General features: G+C 38.6%; 1 protein-coding gene and 1 long non-coding RNA gene across 3 annotated transcripts; one reads left to right on the top strand and one right to left on the bottom strand.

Annotated features, from left to right (window-relative positions):
- Positions 1 to 269: 269 nt before the first annotated feature.
- LOC119265034 lies at positions 270 to 2,280 on the top strand. Its single transcript, XR_005131354.1, has 3 exons — positions 270 to 341; positions 1,853 to 1,896; positions 2,081 to 2,280. It is a non-coding gene; the product is annotated as an uncharacterized LOC119265034 (long non-coding RNA).
- A 3,133-nt stretch (positions 2,281 to 5,413) lies between these two features.
- On the bottom strand, positions 5,414 to 13,921 carry LOC119264943. 2 transcript variants are annotated; one of them, XM_037543939.1, is made up of 18 exons: positions 13,286 to 13,921; positions 12,201 to 12,526; positions 11,952 to 12,066; positions 11,782 to 11,844; positions 11,307 to 11,690; positions 11,109 to 11,207; positions 10,801 to 11,033; positions 10,121 to 10,291; positions 9,919 to 10,012; positions 9,427 to 9,774; positions 9,242 to 9,304; positions 9,078 to 9,132; positions 8,872 to 8,963; positions 8,662 to 8,776; positions 8,474 to 8,584; positions 8,026 to 8,193; positions 6,933 to 7,085; positions 5,414 to 6,792 (listed from the first exon to the last, which is right to left on the bottom strand). In XM_037543939.1, exons 10-18 carry the CDS (start codon positions 9,757 to 9,759, stop codon positions 6,587 to 6,589), a joined length of 1,296 nt encoding a protein of 431 aa, XP_037399836.1. In that variant the 5' UTR covers positions 9,760 to 9,774; positions 9,919 to 10,012; positions 10,121 to 10,291; positions 10,801 to 11,033; positions 11,109 to 11,207; positions 11,307 to 11,690; positions 11,782 to 11,844; positions 11,952 to 12,066; positions 12,201 to 12,526; positions 13,286 to 13,921; the 3' UTR covers positions 5,414 to 6,586. The 2 variants fall into 2 exon arrangements, with proteins under 2 accessions (XP_037399836.1, XP_037399835.1); XM_037543938.1 differs by having other exon boundaries at positions 9,913 to 10,012; positions 12,201 to 13,921.
- Positions 13,922 to 14,278: the final 357 nt, after the last annotated feature.

Below are 14,278 nucleotides of genomic sequence, written 5' to 3'. Positions count from 1 at the left end.
TTGAATTGAATTACTGAAATAAATCTGTCTGACTGATCTAATCTAAATCTGTCTGACTGATCTAATCTAAATCTAATAGATGATATTCTAATTTATTGAGATGCACCTGTACATTACGAACACTGGATATCTGGTAGGTTTACAGCAAAAAGGTTGGCCCTGAGTACTAGAACCACTGCATTATAGGACATTGCTTTAATTAATCTAAATATATGACTACATACATTAACAAAGCTGGTCATAATGAAATTTGTACTGGTTGTACTTTAGAATGCCCTGTCCACACTATGGCTGACACCTACCCAGTCCAAAAAATTTTATCACAGAGGGTATCAAAAGAGGTGAGTGATCATTGTTTCAGTGTATAAGATAAGATAAGATAACACTTTATTAATCCTGAAGGAAATTGCAGATCCTGAAGGAAATTCATCTTTTGAATGCAAACTGAGATAAAGGGTCCTATTTTTATGATGTGTGAGGATAAACACATGCACAGTGGGAAAAAATATAGGCTATATTCCAAAATGAATGTCTCATCGTCACAAATCAGATACGTATCCAATCCAAGAACACATTAAAAGTAATTCAGCTCTGACTTAAGACTCAGTTCTACCCTGGTATAAACATGTTTAAAGCTACAGGTGTTCTCTGAATGTCTGGGACACCAAACACCCTGATGAGGTAAAATATTATGACCACATGCCTTATATGCTGTTGACCATATGCCGCATGCCACCACAGTAGCTCCAACATGCTGAGGCAAGGCCTCTGAAGGTGCTCCGTGGTATACGGTACCCAGACATTAACTGCAAATCCTTTGCATCCTGTAAGTTGCAAAGTAGAGCTGCTAGATAGGACCTGCTGTTGCAGTACATCACAAATGCTTAATGTGATGTCACAAATGATTAAGCACAGATGCTTAATCTGCTTAAGATCTGGAGGTCAGGGAACTCTTTTGCATGTTCCTCAAACTGTTCCCAAACGGTGTGCAGTGTGGCAGGATGCATTATTAGGAGTCATCCTGAAAGATATCACTGCCATCAGGGAACCTGTACCTGACCCATAACAATGTTTAGGGAGGTGGAATGTGTCAAATTGAGCAACCCTCAGACAACCTTCTTTCATTGTTCCAAGGTATGATTCTCATGACACATTGTGGGCGCATGGGACAAGCCTGGACACTCTGACAGGACTTTAGCTACAGCTAAACAGCCACATATAAGATAAGATAGCCTTTTATTATCCCACAGGGGTAAATTTGCAGCAAGGTGCAATACATTGTGTAGCTAGTATTAAATGTTTTTTTTTTAATTATTATTTGTGACCCAGTAGCCCAGACAATATAGCCTTCATTGTCTCATCAATGAGCTTTGAGCACCCAACACCTTCTTGCAGGTTTGTGATTTGCCATTTCTGAGATGCTCCAGATGCCCAGGCTTCTGATGATTTGGTCACTCAGGTCTTCAATATTGCCGATTTCTCCCTAGAACCAACATGCTGACTATGAGAAGCAACTGTTCAGTTGTAATGTATCACAAACCTTGACATGCGTCACTGTCATAATATCGGTGTTTGCTTCATCTGTGAGTGGTCATAATGTTTTTTACTTTGAGGTGTATAAATCTTGTGATTTTATGATGAGTATTATCTTGAAACTGATGCTGTTTATTGTTCTGTCTTTGAGATGACAATATTTGTAGCCAAGTCCTAGACTGAATGAAACCACTGTGGTATTGTGTGTCGATTCAGCATAATGTCTTAGAAGATGTTGTGGTGTATTTGTAGCGAGACCAGGTCAGTAACACTGTAATTGGACTGTGGAGTGTAATGAATAATTTATATTTCATCATAGGGCACAAAAGAGGTCAAAGTCCGTTGGCAGCAGTGTTCTGGGTGGTATGTGAACTTTGTCATTTGTGATTTAATTCTGAAATTAAAATGTGAAAGTTTATGTACTTACATAAGCAAGTCACTGCGGAGGATAGAGAGGATTACAAGGCTCATTTCTATTCACACTCCGATTTATAAGAATGTATTTTACGTAATGTGATGCCTTATATTTTGTTTTCTTTTTTTGCAGTGGCATCAAGTGGAAAGACACATGGGAGCCTTTCAACGAGATATTCCCGTAGTAATGATTTGAAATAATACTCTAAATTATTCATTTTGGAATTTTGATGTTTAGCATAACTATTTCTAGGTGATGTGTTATTTATTCATCATTACCCTTGTCATTCATAAGGTTATTATTGTTCAATAAAGATATTGTGCAACATCTTAAAACAATACTTGTATGTGGAATTAAAGTGTTTACCCCACACACCTTTTCTTTACCTACATATCACTTAAAATTGATATAATATTGTAAAACTTCATGTTGTATTTCTAATTGTTCTTAACTTGTAGCACCACATTCTCAGAATCAGTCATGTTTGCAATTTCAGTGATACACTATATTGTCTGTTTTGCCAAAAGTAACAATCAAAACTTTTGGTCATACAATTACCTGCAGAAAGCTCTGGGGCATTGTTGGGTCATTATCACTTATTTTATTGATTAGTCAGTCACATGCTTACACCAACATTAGATTTGTAATGATTTTCACTTATTCTAAAACATCATTATACTTTAAAATTAATGGTTGGGTTATTTTTGTACCATGAAGTGTATTGCGCAGGTTTATAGACATGGCCCTGTTCTACACTGGCTGTGTACTTCAACATAAACGATAAAGTTGTGTAATGATAAAAACAGATCAGTAACACGATTGGATATAAAAGAGCATCCCAGAGTTTCAGAAGTAAATAAGGAAATCATGGACATGGATCATCATCCGGGCTAGAGGAGGAGAGGGACCATCTGGTTTGTCATCGGAACACAAAAGGCCAGCATGCATGGTGGTATGTGGTAGAGGGCTAAGTGGATAAGTGCATATGGCATTTGGCATTGTGCACAGTTTGGCAACGACAAATGACGTTTGATGCATTGTGAAAGGAAAAATAGAACAAAGGACACCCCAAACCATTCATGTATATACCTGTGCCCTTGTAATTCAGGGTGTGAGTTTGAAGAGGATTGGAGAAAGTCAAAATTTTGGTCCAAAAAAACCCTTTGGACCAAATTTTTGACTTTCTCCAATCCTCTTCAAACTCACACTCTGACTTAGGGAGACCCAAACTTGGACTGTGCTGGTCTTATTTTCAATGTAGGTCACTCCAAAGCAGAGATCTCATAATCCCAATTCCAATCTACTCAAGTCACCAAAATAGGTGGGTTTTGTACAGTAGAATTTTACAACTCTGAAGACATATATGGCTTCAGTGAAACATGTACTATGTTAATTAATGCTTAGTTTGTGAGTTTTAAGCTCATTTCTTAAAATAAACTAGCATCCCATTTCTTGATCCCACTTCACATCTATATGTCATAGTTCAAATAGGTGTGAATTTGCATCCCAATTGACATTATTTGACACAGTTCATATAGATGTGAATTTGCATCCCACTCACAAAGAATGTTCATGTGGGCAGGCCCTTGTTGCTAGGTGCTTGTAACAATGGACTAACCATGTATATATAGTGAAGAGTAACACTCTATGAGGGGGTGCAGCTACCTCCATCCATTGGCCCGCACCACCCAAATCCATATTACATTATGATATATGATGTAATATATGTATGTATGTATCTAATATGATGTATCTAAATTTTGGTTCAGCTGCGCTCAGCGGTTGGCCCTGTCTGGCCATGTAAGTGTGTTTGAATGGATTATGCCATAGAGGCCTACAGAGCCAAATGTAAATCACCGCCAGGCCTCCGCCCTTTGACCTAGGGGTCCGTGCTTGCAGTATGTTCATCTAGGGGGACTTTACAATGCGTCCATGCAGCAGCATGTGACTGCATTCAAGCGTTGGGCCGCAGAAGCATGTTATATGCCTGATTTTGCCCCTATAGTGCTCTATATAGTATAGCCCATAAGGGCACCTTGAAAGGTTTGCCACGTGTCTGCCCTTTGATCTAGGTGTCCGTGCTTGCAATATGTTCATGTGGGGGTCCTATGCAATGCGTCCCCGAGGCAGAAACTGTTGAGCATTCTGTTTTTATTTACATTTTTAGGGTCATAAATCATGTCACATAATTCAATATGTGACATAATTCATCAGCATGATAAAACATTTTTTTATAAACTTGATATTTTCATATAAGCTTGAAAGGTGCCTCCTACTTTATTTCTTATATAAATAATCAATGTATGAAATTTCACATTTATATGTGAATTAGTTGCTGAATTAGAGTTTTTTAAAGTGTGCAAATTTTTGTTATTCCTGGGGGTGTTGCTGGACCTCCAGGGGTCAAATGGCATTAAGAACTGTATATATGACTCTTCTATCATGCAGAACAAACTAGGCAGAGATACTGGGAGTCTGATACCAAAAAATGTTCCCTTCTTCCCAGTTCTTATGTTATTGCTTCTAGTGGCAGTTTGGAGTTGCACAGGCACAAGGTCACCAGGCACAGCGCTGTATTCATATGCAGGCTTTGCAATGCGCAGCGCTGGACTGGTGAAACCTGTGGAAATAAATAAGGGAGACAAGACACCAAACCCAACGAGGACTAGGTGTTTTGGATTAATACTCAGGTGATTGGGAATTGGGTAGGGATGGTGTAAAGTGTGCTCCCCTAGAGGTGGAGGCAGGAATGGAGGGAGTAGTCGTGTCCCCAGAGCTGGGACGCCGACCCCCCGTGACACCGTGCAAACACACAGTGGGGCTGCCGAGTGCTGAAGCATGTAAAAAATACCTATGTCCTCTGTTGCATGATATTCCAGGTGGTTGCTAGGGAGTTACTATGTCATTGCTAGGGTGTTGCTAAGTAGTTGCTAGGGTGTTACCTGGCAGTTGCTATGATATTCCAGGTGGTTACTAGAGTTTTACTATGTTGTTGCTAGGGTATTACTAGGTAGTTGCTAGGGTATCCCAGGTGGCTGCTAGGGTGTTACCAAGTGGTTGCTATAGAGTCCTAACTATGTGTGTATCTGTGTGCATGCATGTTAGTGTATATGTGTATTTAGCAGAAGTGTCATGAGTGTGAGGGAGAGGGACCCTGCGTGTCTGTGAGACTGAGTGGCCTACTGCTGCATCATCGGTTTAAAAAACTGCCCCATTCATTCCTATGGGGATTTTAAAATTTTTAAACTTAAATTTATTAAAAACTATAAATCCTATCGGCTCCAAAAATACACAGCACAGGTCTCGTCATGATTATCTATGTAACGGTGTTTGCACAATTTTCCATCTGTGTTGGTGACCTACTTTTCCTGCACAGCATGTTTGCCCATTAATATAACTTGAAGATTAATGTAATGTATAGTGCATTTTCATGGTGAATAAAAAAAGACCAAGTTCTCTACCATAAAGATTCAGATACAGTACCATTTATTCACAATGTAAAGCATTTTTTTTCTTGACAATTGTCCATATTAACATTAGACTAAGGATAAATGCACAGAATAATACCAATTCAGCAGTATCCGTTATGTGCACTGGAAAGTGTACAGCGCGTTTCATGATAGTATGCAAATTTAACTGTATATGCACAATGAAGACTATATACAAGCTTCAGGGGTCTTGTCTCCTGTGCAAAAACTGCCTCCTCAATTATATAATTACACACATACACACAGATATAACAATGAAATTAATTCAGGCTATTCTCAGGCCTGTGATACATATATAGTAATTCAGCACAGCTCGAATAAGACGTGAATGAGTAGGTGTCCTTTGTAATTTTTGTGATCAAAAGAACAGATTATAAAATTTAATAATAAAAAGTGTTTTTCACTCCCAGAGATGTCTTCTCCACCCAACACAGAATTGGCCAAAGCAATTACAGGTAGTTCTCGACTTACGACGACGACTGGTTCCAACAAACCCGTTGTAAAGCTGATTGGACGTAACTCGAGTAGGCTATATGTACAGTACTGTGTAATGATGTTATGAAAATCTTTAAATCATATTTTATCATCATTTTCCTTATTATTGTTATATGTCATACTTTTCTTTGTTCATTTTATGTCATTTGAAGCGTCTATTAATACACTTTCTTTTTTTTTTTACAGTTAATTTAAAGTAAAATTGCAATTCAGAACATAACATATCTTCCGGGATGATGGTCAACCCCTTGTTATTCCGAGTGCCGATCGTGATTGTTTTTTTCCAGTGTCAATCAAAATACTCTTCTCTTCCATTGTGCGCTCTTTAGCTGAATCTCAAACCGCGTACTACAACACTAGAAAGCAAGCCTAAGTAGTGCACTATGCCAACGGCCACTACTATTTAGGCAAGTCTCGGTTGGAATTCGGCTGTTGATTCGCTTTTCATTTGAGAAAAAGAACTAAGCACGAATTATAAGTTAAATTCTTAATTCTTAAATTCGTAGCTCACCTTTCATAAAACGGTCGTAAAGTCGAATGGACGTAAGTCGAGAACTACCTGTAAATGATGTGGTGATAATGCACCACATCATGCACCATAAGCTGTTTTGAAGCCCAAAGAACTAGACATGGGTATTTAATAATCTCAATGTACTTATGAAGAATCAATGTCATTGTCATCATCAGATGTGTCCTCCACATCTGACACTTGTTCCTCCCTGTCCTCAGACAGCATATCTTGGGATGTCATTTCTCCATGAAGAGCCAAGCTGAATGATGCTTTTGTGTGATGTACTTGGGCATTCACAACACTCAATCTCCTCCTCAACATGCTGTGATATCCACAGTGTGCGCCATTGCCTAAGAATTGGATGAAAAAGCAGATTAACAACGCCCCCCACACCAGGTTTTGCTGAAGCACAAATAGTCCTTCAATCAAGTTGCATACTCTTGACTACATACTACAAAAATTCTATTAACTGCAATGATGAAAAACTTACTTTGGTCCAGCAGTAAGGTTTTTAGACTCCCAGCAACACCTATGAGGGAGTTCAAGTGCCTCCTCATCTCCTGAACTACAATTTGCTCCTCCTCTTGCATTCTCCTGATCACCATCACCTGGTCAAAGATGGCCTTCTTTGTTCTGAGATCAGCTGTTCATAGAAAGAAATAGAAATATGTAAGCTTACAGCAAGTCAGACCTGCCAACCTGGGAATTCTTTTTGAGTAGCAACTTCTTGCGGTGGGGTGGCACAGCACATCACAGCAAGGCACGGCACAAGGTCAGGTACATTTGCACTCGGGCAACAGGTATCAGTGAATGCATGCATAAAAAACAAAACATCTCAATCCAATACTCGAACATTTCACAAACATTTCACTCGAGCACAGAAAGCAGTCGAAGGTGACACATGGCGTGCGAAGACAATCGAGAATGAAAAAGGCGGTTTGAGCGCAACATGATGATAAACACGCACGCAGGACTTCTTGCTGTGCTCACGAGTTTCACATTCACGCTCGCAGGGGGATATTTACACAAGCGAAATGCTAAAACTTAAAAAAAAAAAAAGTTTATATTTTGCATCTTGTTTTTGAGTTGCCTAGTTTTGACATTGACAATTCACAATTCCCATATCCTGCCAGTTACCTCTGAAACTGTTTAGTACAGTCCTCCCTTTAAAACCAGTCACAGTATGAAGATGGACTGAGAGGGATGAAAACTAAATTCGTTACTTTCGTTTTGACGGCTCTCCGCTTGTAGCCTGTTTGAAGAGTTTAAAACTACCACTATGATTGGTCAAAGTCTTCCCAACTGGTTGCTGCCCAATGCAGTTACACCCATAGACAACCTGCCCAGTGCGCAAATTCACAGACAGTTGAACTCAAAGCCATCGATGGCTTTTCTCGTATTTTGAAGTGACAAATCGTAGCAGCGTAGTTTGATGTCTAAATGCGTATCTGCTACGCAAAATGCGTAAAGGTTGGCAGGTCTGGCAAGTGCTGGCTCTACCTATTAAGCAACACAAGCAGTTATTTAGGATGTATTTAGTATGCAAAAGCTACATTTGAGCTCTGTATTGTACATGTTCTTACTGGGTCCAAGATAAGTCCAGGACCACACAAAATTTTCAGTCAAGAGAAGCTCATCAACAGCAGGCAGAATGATGTCCGTCTGTTCACGTAGCTCTTCAATAGCAGAAGATAAAGCTGCCTTTTCCTCTGCAATTTTCTGGCGCAACTTATGTCGTCTCTTGTTGCTGTCTGCGAAAGAAAATATCAGTCTACTTATTCAAAGTTTACTTAATCAATATCACTATTCACTTTCACTTCACTGGAGAAATAGGCTGACAGTATTTTGTTGTACTGTACAATCCTATATAGGCATAATGACAATAAAGTTGACCTGAATTGAATATAAAGACCTGAATAACATGCACAACAATATTTACATAATTTACATGATGTTATGTTTAGTACATTACAAAAGAAAGAAACAATCAGTTGGCTGAAAGAAATATTGCTAAATAATGAGGAATCATACCTGTCTGACGGTAAAGGCGATGTTTCCTCTGCATGACACTAAGGTACAGTCCTTCAATTTTCTTCTTCAGAATGACCTCCCTTGAGGCTTCACCCTCCAAACTAGAATTTGCTATTAGGAAAAAGTGACTTTAGAATAAAATATTACTGAATAAGGACACAAGATCAATATTTACTTCAGTATATTACCTTCAGGCCAGTGTTGCACCTCAGTGACCCACTGTTGGATAACAGCATCATCAATCCTTAACTCAGCTTTGAGCTCCTCCAGCTTAAGCTTATCATCTGCCACTCTCTGGACGGCCTTTAATATTACCAAATCATATCACCAAACATTTTTCAGTATTCAGTAACATTTTAAAAGCGTTAAGAACAGTTCCAGTCAGTTAAATGGGGTACCTTAGCATATCTTTGGGCCAATATTTTGTCCATGTTACTCATTTTCTTTTTGTTCCACCCCATTGCCAGAACTGTGAGCATGTCTGTTCTTCCTGTAAACAAAAAGTTTGAAACATTTAACTTCATTGTAATTTATGTAAATTATGTAAATGGCTGTGTATCACAAATACATGTGATGGGTTTATTGTATACCAAAAAATACTTACCACCTTTAGACATGTATTTTGTGGAGATACCAGCCCTGGACAGGAAGCTATTTACCTAACATAGATATAAATGTCAGTAATTTTTCATTATCATGCTCGAACTATCAAGTCTCATTACAACCTCTACACTTCAACAGCTACATAGTGCTTTAAATTATCTTTACCTGCTCCACTTCCTCACCAATGGTATTGCCAGCGCTTTCTTGATTGCGTCCACCCCATTTCAACTGTAACACAGTTTTTGAGAAATCTTGGGAATAGTTTTCAAATTGATTTAAAATTCATATTTTGGTTTGTTTAGCCAACAGATTTCACATAGCTGTTGAGATTTTATACAACCTTTGCTTACCTCACATGTCCAGGAGTGTGCTTTGGCATGCATCACTGAAAGAAGTGGATGCATCTCCAATAGTCCCTGCAGTTCAGAGCACTTATTGGAGACCTTTTCCAAATACGGATAATACTTGCATGCCACATCTGAACAGAAAAAGGAAACATTTGAGGGGGACAGTTCCTTCTGCAGATACAGAGGGTAAGCATAAATCTCCCCTCTGAACATATTCAGTGCTCTCAAAAGCACCCCATGCCGGCGCACAGCGATTTCCAGCCCCTCCTCATCAATTTTTGAGGCAGATTTCCCAGAATGCTCTTTTGCAGCTGTCCATTGTGATGATCTGCACATTCCTTTCCCAGGAGTCTATAATTAAATAAAACAGCACAAAAATGCAAGGATTAGAAAAGAAAAACGAATGTGTTACACAAATAAGTGATTAATTTAAACAGATCAATGAACACAAAATATAAATTCTTAAAAAAAAAAAAAACATTAGTGTACATTTACATGTTTGGTTGCCTACTGGATTTGAGCAACAAAACTTGACACCTCCTCATTTCTGGCCAGGAAGGTGCCATCAAAAAGTCCCTTTGTGGCACTTCTGCACAATAGAAAAAGCTAGATTTCTGTAATGCTACAAACATGAACAGCTTTTGAAACAACATGTGTTCTGTTTGAAAAAATAAGTATTCTGAACACAACTTCATACCCTGATGCATTCTTAAATCGGTATAATTTTCTATTTCCATCCACTGATACAGCATGCATTTGTGGTGAACATGCTGTACACCTCAACTTCCAACAGTTTGTCCACCTCATGCTGCGCGTAGCACCACTCCAGAAATGACCGCTGGAATGTGTCACCACATATTTTTCCGGTCTTGCAAAATAACAGAAAAAACACAAAGGTGATGAACTAATTGTACACATACATTTCTTCATTACATGTAATTAAAAAATACTTCAACACATTGTGTACCACACATTATACACCACACTGACGGCCAGAGTACAGCACAGTAAAGTAATTAGCTGATGAGTTAAACCAGGGGTGCTTGAGCAGGAATAAAATTACCAAACTGTGCAAAACTATCAGGGCATCCAGGTCCAGAGTTCCTTACCTCAAAATATAACAAGAACCACCAACACATTTTAACCTGTAAATGGGCATGTAAAAACCTCATGTGGGCATTTTTCACCCCAACCAAGGTCGCATACCTTCTATGTACAAATTAGAGAATAATGTAAAATAGATAAATGTATTCTACAGCACCTTTAAACAAATAGAAATAGGTTCTGCTTGATTGGAAAGACCATCTGCAGCCACAGTGACCCTTTGTGGATAAGACTGGCCCTGATCTACAACAAAGAAATATGATGCACGCTTACTCTGCCAAAATACTTTGTTCTTTCATCAAGCATTCCAATAAATGCTTGACGAGAAAGCCCAGGAGCCAGCTGCTTCAGATCCTGGAAAGACTGGAACAGGTCTACATGGAAGATGGTCTGGTGGTTGATGGTAGCAGGCCAATATCCACATTGTACTAGTTCATCAAGTCCAGTGGTCCAGCTTTTCATCCACTGAGAACAGCTCAATGTTGGCAAATTTAGTTGGTACCGTCCTGAAATCAAAAAGAGCTGTGTAAGCAGCATGAATTCAGTCGTTTGCATTTAATTGAACTGAACCAAGTACTTACCATTAATTCCAACAAGGATGACCTCTTTGCCACAGGTCAGCTTTAGCTGACTGGGAGAACAGGTACACTGTTGAGGTAGACGAACCGGCAACAGTCGAACTAAAACACAGAAGAAAAAAATTAATGGCAACAAAATTAATCAGAGCTGAAAAAACAGATGGCAAACACATTGCACAACTATTTAAAAGAATTTAAAACCTTCATGCTTTATCTGGTGTGACCCATCATTTTGAAGTTGAATGATCATGTTTGGGGCTAAGGGTTGATAGAATCCCTCAAACATGGCTTCTCGGTTATGGAGGATGTGCTGATGTATCTGTGTATCACAGGAACTGCACAGGAACTGTCTTGGCAAACAATCTCTGCACCTCACAACAGATGTGTTTTGCAGGCAGATGTCACAGATATAGGTGTCTGTGTGCTCTGCGAGAAATATGTTTTTAACCATGGCTGATCTAGAAGCATTCCACTTCTCTGAGCTTTGAGCTTGCCGTTCAGCCCAGCTTAGTGGCACAGTGCCCTTCTCTTGTGGAGGAATGTCCCTGAGAAGGTCTTGCAGTGCATTAAGTTCTTGAGCACTATCTGTAAATGTAAGACAAAAAATATTACTAAATTATTAAATGTGTGACTAACAGTTAGGTATGTATAATCTGTGTAACAGATTTCTACTGACCATAAGGTGTTGGCTCAGGCTGCTGAAATACTGGTTCAGCCACTTCAGAACTGCTCCTTTTACCTGAGTTTGGAACAAAAAGCAATGTGAGACCAAGGTACATTTTCATTATTAAACTATCAGAAGACCTGTACAATTCAAATTTAGAGACCAAAAAGAACATTTATTACGTGTAGTCGAGTTATAAGTCTTTGGGGGAAATTTTGGAATAATTTGTCCTGAATTATCCCTCTGTCTCCAACTAACAACACCAGATACGGGTTTTGCCGACCTTCTTTTCTTTGCCTATGATTGTAAAATAAAAATTAGTACACATACCCAGGCTCACTAAACTGCTTCAGTAAATATCCATAATAAAGATCATGCCATGCTCATACTGTTACCACAACATGTAAAAAGAAAAAAAAACACAGTATTACCAATTTTGGATTGAGCTCTGCTGCAAGTCTCTGTGCTTCCTGAAGAAGCTTGTGGAATTTATTACCAGAGTCTCCTTCAGAGTCCATGGTGTAAATGAAGGCAAAAATATGACACCTACAGATACACAGACAGACAACAGATGCACACACACAGACAATGCAGACAGATAAACAGGTAGACAGATAAACACCAAGACAGACAGACAGATATATGGATGGATGAATGGATGTATGGATAGACAGACAGACGAGTGGCTCTTAAAAGTGCCGTTGGGTCGCTATAAAGGATAGAGAGATAGATGGATGTGAGGAGGGATCTGAAAGGTCTGTGAAAAGAAAAAAAAAAGATGTCAAAACATTTAATGTTACCATATAATTTTTCGGAGCATATTGCAGATACTGTCAGTAATAAAAGTAATTAGGCCTCTCCAACTAGATTTGGTAGAGCACAGTGTGTGAAATGTTTAAAAAAAATATCATTGTGCGTTTATACTCTGAAAATATTTTAACTCATTTATTAAATACTACCACGTATCATGAAAACTTCTTACTCATGTTTTCACAATTCACATATCAACCAGCTCTAGCTGTAATGTCATTTCTATATCATTCATTAATGGACATACAGTTTGAGTAATGTTAGTGTAGACCTGTGGATTATTTAGGTATACATATTAGGCACATGTTCTAATTAGGCCAGCTCTAATGCTAGCTAGCAAAGAACATTTTCACCTGTTAAACACCGACACGCATTCTTAGCATGTCAAAAGTAAACTACTAGATGGTGCACAGGGCAACATAACTTTATAGAAATTGCGATACTTACAAAAGGAAGAGTGATTAAAATCTCAAGTTTATTAAAGGCATGCTAGCTAATCTAAGCTAGTTTACTAGTTTAGCTAGCAGCATGACCAGCTCTGTGCACATTTGTCTTATACTCTTGGGATGTTAAACCGAGCTCCTACTTAATATTGCATTTTATTTAAGTTTATATTAATGAAAAAAAACTGTTAATGTATTCAGAATTGCATGTGTCTGTTATTAAAACGAAGTCAAGTTAAGCACCGGACTGCTTACACACTCACCGTGTGGAGGGAAAAGCGAGCTGTGGTTCCGTGTCCAGAGGATCGGGCGGAAGTGCACACAGTCCGAAAGATGGGGGGCGCTCACTTTCACTTCAATGCATTAGCTTTCATAAATGAGGCTGTATGAAATGTAGTGCCCTAACTTAGACCCTCCCTTAAACGATCTTTGCTTCAAAACCTTGATATCGATGGTCGCAATCGCGCTCAAATTGGATAGCAACCTTACCAATGCAACCAGAACTTCACAGTAAGAGTCTTTGTCTGAGCACATTCTTGTTAACTAAATACATACATATATTGGGATGTTTCCATACGTGGTCTATTATGAATGAATTCCTGTTACAAGTGAGGTTAACTAAAACGAACAAGAATGACTAAAAGTAAATTCCTTTGTTAAATTGGCAACCTCGCACATCACTTCTGAAGATGTAAAATCCATCATTATTTGAGCTTGGATACTAATCAGTTCATTTAGGCATATCAGAACCTGAGAAGAACCAGAAACAGAGAATAAAAGAAGGAATACGTTTAGGTGAAAATTACGTTTGTCTCCACACATCAGAAAAAAGTAGCCAAAAACAAACCGAACAAACCCTAAACTATGAAACTATTAAACTCTCATAGTTTATTAATTAATAACAGAATTATTAATAATATATTAATTACTAATATTAATACTATTATTATTATTAATTAATAATAACGTGTGTGCTCATTGGTGTGTATCTCCGTCCCTTACTCTGTGGTAGGCCTGAACATACTGTGCTCCAGTGTATAGCACGCTTATATTTACCTCAGACATCATTGCACAGGAAGGGTTTTAATAAAGCGATTATGTTGGTCTTTTTAGTGAAGAATTCTGACCGAATCCCACTGTATTCTGGGCATTCGCTCAGTAAGTGCATCTCTCTCTATGTCTCTCTCTCTCTCAACTCGTAAAACGTCAAATGTCTCATCTTTTTTTAGCGTTTGCGTTAATATACTGTACAGAGT

Source organism: Pygocentrus nattereri, chromosome 13 (assembly GCF_015220715.1).
Source record: "Pygocentrus nattereri isolate fPygNat1 chromosome 13, fPygNat1.pri, whole genome shotgun sequence".
In the NCBI taxonomy this organism is placed as follows: Eukaryota; Metazoa; Chordata; class Actinopteri; order Characiformes; family Serrasalmidae; genus Pygocentrus; species Pygocentrus nattereri.
The sequence above is the reverse complement of the archived record's forward strand: the minus strand, read 5'-3'. Positions and strand labels throughout refer to the sequence as shown.